This window comes from Vombatus ursinus, unplaced genomic scaffold (genome assembly GCF_900497805.2).
Source record: "Vombatus ursinus unplaced genomic scaffold, bare-nosed wombat genome assembly UNPS02014810.1, whole genome shotgun sequence".
Taxonomy (NCBI): Eukaryota; Metazoa; Chordata; class Mammalia; order Diprotodontia; family Vombatidae; genus Vombatus; species Vombatus ursinus.
This window is the reverse complement of record NW_020954588.1, coordinates 50,396,631-50,403,927: the sequence shown is the minus strand read 5'-3', so window position 1 is coordinate 50,403,927 and position 7,297 is coordinate 50,396,631. Positions and strand designations below refer to the sequence as shown.

The window sequence follows — 7,297 nt, the reverse complement described above, 5'->3', positions numbered from 1 at the left end:
CACACACACACACACACACACACACACACACACACACACGCCTGTGCACTGGGTGGGAGAGGTTGCGTGCCTATCCACTAAATGCATGACGTAAGCAGCCCTATTATGGTGGTTTCCAGGGAATCAATTTGCTTGTTAGGGTGACAGCGTCTGCGTCATCCTCGTGTTTTGTAAGCCCCTAGACTAGTCCAGGCATGTCCAAGGTAAGCCCAGGAGAGCCGAGGTGTGCCGCAGGAGTCTGTACGTGGACCTTTCTCAAAATACTTCTCCAATGGACAGCAGAGTTGTGGGACAATGGCCGGTTGGGTTATAGGGTCCCCAGGATTCAGAACAAGAAGAGGCCATCATCATTAAGTCCAACCTCCCCGTTTTACAGATGGAGGAAATGAGGCCTGAGAGGGAAGGGGCTTGCACCAGGTTTCAAAGATGATAAGTGACAAAGGAGGGAAGATGGCCGTGCCTCCCAGTACAAGTCTGTGTTAGCAGGAGGAACTCGAAGTTCACCTAACGAAGGTCCCGTCTGTGATCAGTGTGAGCCGAGACTCTCAGAGCACACAGGGCTTGAGCAGCGTGTTCGATACAGTGCGCTCCCTTTCCATGGGCACCTGCTGCATTTTCCCAGGGAGAGGCCCCGGGGCCAGACCATCCCTGGCCTGCAAAGATGGTGGCTGGCTTCATCCCCCCAGGAAGCCAGGCCTGGTTTACTTCAGCTGTCACTCTGACCATGAGCAGCTCTCATTGCCACCCTCCCTCCTCCTCTCAGGCCATCTCCCCGAAGGGATTAATCCCCCAGTCACGCTTTCTTGGAACTCTGTCCCTAGCATGGTGAGTTATGGCCCAGCTGTGAGACGGTAAAGGGCATTCCGATGACAATATGGGTTCCGAGGGCCGAGCTCTGAGATGGGGTCATGCCTGCCTCTCGCGCACAGACCCAGCCTACCTGAGGTGCCAGAGCGCATTCATTGTCAGGCAGCGCACAGGATACACCAGAGTGTCCAGCGGCTCTGTCTTGAGGATCACCTGCCCAGTACAAACGACGAAGCAAGCAAGAATGACACTGACCATAATCATGGTAACAGGCACATAGAGCCCTTTCATAAAGGGCTTTAATAATACCTATACCATCTCATCTGAGTCTCTCAGAAATCCCATAAGGTAGATGCTATTACCGTCCCCATTTTACAGACACGGACACTGAGGCTCAGGGAGTTGGAATGATCTGTCCACAGCCCCACAATTAGCCAACAAGGATTTATTTGGCCCCTCTTATGCACCAGTCACTTGTCTCGGTGCTGGGGTTACAAGCACAAACAATGAAACAATCCCTAGCCAAAATGAGCATCTGAGGAGAATTTGAAGTCCTGTCTTCTGACGCCAAGCCCATAGCTCTAACCATTACAGATCACTGTCTCTCCAAATTCAATGGAAAATCTGCCTGGTCCTCACTTTCTGAAGGTCGTCCGCCCCTCCCCTTTGAGCAGCATGGCCCCTCAGACTGGGCAAGAGCACCCCCCAAAATCCCAGACCAGGCCCCAGAAGGTGACTGCCCCAAGGCCCCCTGCTCATGCTCAGCACCCCTAACCCAGGGACTCCTAGATCCAGGCTTCCGTGTGGCTGGCTGGGGAGGCCCAAGGGTCTTTTAAATGCACACGAGAAAATATGGAGCGTTACAAAGGAAACCAAACATACTGAAACATAATTACTAAAAAATGTCAAATAAAGTCACAGGCTCCACATTAAGACCCCTGCAGTCTAGAACCACCCCCCACATGCCTGATAAGGAAAAAGGGGTTTGGGAGCAAGGTCTTCACCCTAGCCGCTCAGTCCTATTCTCAGCCTCCCTCAATTATTCTCTGCTCTGTGTGTGTCTCTGTCTCTGTCACCACACACAGACACTCTCACACACACACACACACACACACTCTCACATACACACACACTCACACACACTCTCACATACACACACTCAGACACACACACTCTCTCCCATACATACTCATACACACTCTCTCACATATATATACACACTCACACTCTCACACACACTCTCACATACACACACACTCTTTCTCACACACACAACACACACACACCCTCTACTACTCCTGGGGCCTCAGTGTACCTCTCATTAGAGGGAGCCCAGGCCCCCAGTTCCCACTGGTGAAGGGCCCTGAGTGGAATCCAGAGATGGAGTCATCCCTGCCCACTGCGGGTAAGCTGCAGTCAGGCTGTCCAATGACCAGGCCCAGGCAGCCCCAGGAACACCTCCCAGTCCCCAAAGTCAGGCAGAACCTACTCCCAGCTCACCATGAGGTTAGCGGTGAGCTCTGGTTTGTAGGTATAGTCAAAGTCAACCTTGCCCAAGGCCTGGATGGCCAGACAGATCTGACTGATGCTCTGGACAAAGGCTAGCTTCAGAGAAACATCCTGTGACCGCAAGGATGGGGCAGGAGCCGCAGCCCAAGAGGAAAAGGAAGTTGTGTCATGATGGAAGAGCTGCGGACTCCCACCCCAGGGCCTTGGCTTCTCTTTAGCATGCAGGAAGCTCTGGGGGCACCTGGGAGGCAGGGGAGACCCGCTGGCCTCCTCCCTTGGATGCCCGAGCCAGCCTCACTGCCCCGAGCTGCCCCCTCCCAGAGAACACACAAGCCAGACCCAGGCTCAAGCCCCCCCCCCCGGGGGCACCTGGCAGCTGGTAGCATAGTGATGCAGGATCTTCCTGGTGATGTCTCCTTCCACGCAGGACAGGAGCATTCTTGGGTGGCAGTGAGCAGCCACACTGCTGTACATCACCATGAGGGCACTCTTCACCACCTCCCTCCTCCAGGGGTGGTCACTCTGAAAGCGAGCAAAGGAGCCCTGGCAGTCCCAGCCTCTCAGCAAGAAGGTCCAAGAGTTCGACTACCTCGAACCCAGCCCCTTCACTTTACAGATAGAGAAACTGAGGGCCCTGAGCACCACAGTTCACAGCTGCCGGACTTGCCTTCTCTTGCTCGCTGCAGCCTGGAATGCTCTCTGAGACTCTCCATTCCCTGGCTCTCTTCAGGGGACCCTGAGCCGCACCCCCAGCCCCTGGCTCTGGTGCTTTAGTCCCTCCCCCAACGAAATCCTGTTCTTGGTGGAGAGCTGCTCATGTACACGAGGAGCTGGAGGACCTGGGTCCAGATCCCCCTTTTTTATTTACCGCTTGTGGGACGGTAGGAGAGTCGCTGGGATTTCTCCCGACCTCGGCAGCCCAGATGACCACTCCCTTCCTAAGCTCCCTTCCAACTACAGATCCAGGATTCCTTGTTGCCCCCCCCCACTAGAATGTAGTTGAGGGTAGAGGCCATTTTTCACTTTTCCAACACAGGCATGCAGTAGGTGCTCCATTAATGCTTGTTGCATTGAATTGAATGAACGGTTTGAAACACTGATAGCATGACATAGGGGATGGGGAGCCTCCCTGATGGCCACAGGCAGGGCTTCCAGGTCCATGGTGAGGGGTCTAAAAGGGTCGCCTTCCAGTGTCTGCCCCAGCCCCTGATCCAACAAAGTCACTGAGTCTTAGAGCTGGGAGGAACTTCAGTGACCAGCTGCACCCCTCATTTTGCAGATGAGCACAGTGGTGCACAGAGGAGAGTGAGCCGGACCCTCCCTCCAGCTTCTGACTAGGCTCCCGTGAACCATCCATCCATGGGTGCCGCGATTCTGGGCCCCCTGAGTCTGGCCTCCCCCGCCCCAGTGGCCCTCACCCTCCAGGCGCTGATGTGCCAGGAATCCTCTGTCTCCTGAATTTTCTCTTCAAACTCCTGGAGCACATGGAGCACGGTGACCACCTGACCCCTGGCGCAGAGTCCCAAGCAAAGGATCACCCCCTGGAAGGGGCACGAGGACAGGGGTGGATGAAGGAGGAACAGAGCAGGGAGAACATAGGCCACTAAGCCGGCCTGGCTGGTGAGGGGCCTAGCCCTCCTGGGCTTGGGGCGGAGGGGTCACTGCTAGGACAAGTCCCTAAGGCAAGCAGACTGCCAGCTCCCCAGAGAAATCAGAGAACCCAAATGGCCATGTGGGGAAGGACCTCAGGGTCCAAGGAGCCCCACCCGTCTCTGGCCTGGAGTCTCCTACAGCACTCGAAGGCACAGGATCTTCCGCCTTTGGTGCATCCTGGACCCCTCAGGTAGTTGGCCTGAGAAAGCCCATGCACTCACCTTTCTCCAAATCATGTTTTTAAATGCATAACATAAGACATACAGAATTACCAAGGAGGCCAAATTACTGAAATACAGTTATCAACATTGTTTTTAAACACATTCACAAACCGCAGGTAAGAACCCTCCCTGCTCCAAGGGCTCATCAAGTCTGGGCCTGAGGACCTCCCCAAGGGAGAAGCTACCGCCTCCTGAGACAGCCTGGCCCACTCTGGGAAAGCTCACACTGTTAAGAAGGTTGTTCCTGACCCCAAACCCAAATGCATCTTCAGCTTTTACCCATTACTGCTCACCCTTCCAGTAGGGACCAATGGGAACAGGTCTCACGCCTGCTTGCCTGGCCCGAGTCTCCTCTTCTCTAGGCTGCACTGGCCTGAGGAGGGCCTTCCCTCCCTGGGCTCCTGTGCCTGGACACCCCTTGCTCACCAAAGCCCTGTGCCCGGGCGTGAGACCCACAGCACAGCAGAGGACAACCTGTGAATGTGGGAGCTGCCAGGTCGGGGCCTCACCTCCCGGTCAAAGTCGTTGCCATAATCTGTCTTGTGCAGCAGCTCCATGAGCTGGGTCTCCACCTTGTCAGCCTCCTGCCCCGCGGCCAATGTGAAGCCCAGCGCCCGGTACAGGAAGGCCTGGAAGGAAAGGGAGCCCCTGAGGCTGAGACATCCCCCCAAAAGATCAAGCCCAGAATCTCATCTTCTGAGGAGACAAGATCCATAGGCCACTGGGGGGTCAGAGACCTTGATGATCCCAGGTGACAACTCCCACATTTTAAAGATGGGAAAACTGAGTGAGGCCCACTCCAAGCTCCAGGACTGGGAGCCAGGCTTCACAGCCTCAGGGCCGGGGCTCTTCCCCCTAACCACACTAGCCGACATCTCCATAGAGCCTGGCGAGGAAGGCACCTTGTGACCAATCCTATCCTGACTGGACTGACAACTCCCGACAGGTGGGGGAATCAGGGTGCTGAATGAGAAATACGCTCTGGGCATCTGCTTTGTCTGACTATTCTGGTTTGTTCCAGGAGTTTTGTTTTTCTTTTTCTCTTTCTTCATGTCAGGAGAGGGAGAGAACGTCTAAGCTCGTTAACTTAAAGAACTTAAATAAAAAACCGCTTCAGATACGTTATCTCACTTGGGGTGCTCAACAAGTCAGGGAAGGCAGTGTGGGCCAGTGGACTTGGAGTCCAAGGACCTGAGTTTGAATCCCAGCTGTGACAACTACATATGACCCTGGACAACATCTCACCTCAATGAGCCTCAGTTTCTCCATCTGTAAAACGAGGGAGCTAAGCTAAATGTCCTCTATGTCCCTTCAAGCTCAGTGATCCCAGAAGTAGCTGCTAGTGTGATTCCTATTATTCAGATGAAGAAACTGAGGCCCAGAGAGGCCCCAGAGAGGGCAAGGAGCTTGCGTAAGGTCACACAGGGAGTTTGTGATGCCTCTCTGGAGGGAAGGTCCCCTTGGGCCCTCATTCTCTGTGGGTGGGCCCCCATCTGTTGTTCACCATCGTCACCACTCATTGCCTCCTTCACGGGGACGCGGGCTATCCGAGCCAAAAAGCACTTCAGCGATCACGGCGTCCAAAGCCCTCCTCCCAGGGATGACGGGCCTGAGGCCGAGGGACTTGCAACGGCTCGGCCAAGGCCACCCACGGTCGACAGCTGGTCCCCCAGCACTTTAGGGCTGGCCCATCAGCCCCTGGAAACATCAACGCGCCGCCCCCCCCGAGCGCCCCCTTCTCAGGGCAGGCGGAGGACCCACCTTCTCCACCGAGGGGCTCTCGTAGCTGACGATCTGGCGGTTCAGCTCGCTACTCAGCCGCAGGCTCCACGTGGTCCCCTGCGTCCTCTTGAGGGAGATCCTCAGGAACTGCAAACGAGACGGACAGCCCGGCCAGTCTGGCTGGGAGCGGGAAGGGGAGCGGCGCTCAGTCACCCGCAGCACACGCAGTGACTCTGCGGACGTCCAGAACCGCGATTTCATCGGCCACGTGAAATCCCAGCACGGGAGATTTCCTGCACCGATGCCGATCCGTCAGCACGCTCTTCTAACTCTTGGAAGAGCAGCCGGGGGCGCTGAGAGCGACTTGCGCAGAATGTGGGGCCCCAGGAGGAGGGGTCTCGGAGGTCACCGAGCCCAGATCACAGAGCTGGGGTCAGAACCCAAAGGGAGCCCGGCTCCTCCGACTCCCCCCGTCTGCGCACCAAACTCACGGCCTCCCGGGCCTCGGCCTCCCGGAGCACAGAGCTGTCCCTCTACCCAGTCCCCACTCTGCCCTCCCTGCCTCCCAGTCCTTGCCACCACAACCACAAAGACACCGCCTGTTGGCATTTCCCCAGTGCCTCAGGTTTGCAAAGCACTGTGCGGACGTCATCGCATCTGGGCCTGACAACAGCCCCGAGCTGTCCCTGCTGCCCGAGTCCATTCTCGCCTCAGAAAAGCAGGGTGTCTGCAGGGTTTGAACCCAGGGCTCTCTCAACTCTAAGTCTACCCCGCCACACAGCCTGGGGCAGAAGGGGCTTTCCTCCCACCTCCATCAGTCATGTGACGCACCCACAAGGTAGGTGTTTGGTCAATATCTAACGAGTAGTAGGTGGTGAGTGAAGCTTCTTGGGATCCCCAAAGACCTCCAAAGCCTAGGGCTGCAGGACATCTTGGGTGGGCGGCATAACGCAGAGGAAAGAGCTCGGGAGGCGGAGTCCTGGGTTCAAATCCCGACTCTGCCCTTTACTGCCTGTATGACCCTCGGTTTCCTCATCTGTAAAATGGACGCTGAGACTCCTTATGGCTCTAGACCAGCCCTGCCCCTCCCCGCCCATCCCACGTACCTGGATCAGCTTGTCCTCCCAGGTCTTTTGGTTCCACGTATACTGTGTGTGCTCTACAGAAATAATGGAACGGCGGTGTGACTTGAGCACCTTCTCTCTCCTCAGCCTCTTACCCACAGTAAAAAGGGACACGCCAGTCAATCAAGCAACAAGCATTTACTAAGCACCTGCTGTGTACAAGGCACTCCATCAAGCAGTGAGGGGACAAGGGCAACAATGAAACAGCCCCTGCCCTCCCAGAGCTTACATTCCACGGGGGAGAGAACACGCCCACGAAGA

The 7,297-nt window shown here is 56.0% G+C and overlaps 1 protein-coding gene across 1 annotated transcript in view; it reads right to left on the bottom strand.

Moving 5' to 3' along the window:
- The window catches only part of MROH2A (maestro heat like repeat family member 2A), a 53,899-nt gene that overhangs the window by 22,145 nt on the left and 24,457 nt on the right, over positions 1 to 7,297 (bottom strand). The window contains exons 16-22 of the mRNA XM_027875797.1: positions 7,019 to 7,071; positions 5,952 to 6,059; positions 4,700 to 4,819; positions 3,735 to 3,857; positions 2,686 to 2,838; positions 2,308 to 2,427; positions 941 to 1,020 (exon numbers count right to left, since the gene is read on the bottom strand). Coding sequence (XP_027731598.1) covers positions 941 to 1,020; positions 2,308 to 2,427; positions 2,686 to 2,838; positions 3,735 to 3,857; positions 4,700 to 4,819; positions 5,952 to 6,059; positions 7,019 to 7,071 — 757 coding nt within the window. The remainder of the gene's footprint in view (positions 1 to 940; positions 1,021 to 2,307; positions 2,428 to 2,685; positions 2,839 to 3,734; positions 3,858 to 4,699; positions 4,820 to 5,951; positions 6,060 to 7,018; positions 7,072 to 7,297) is intronic.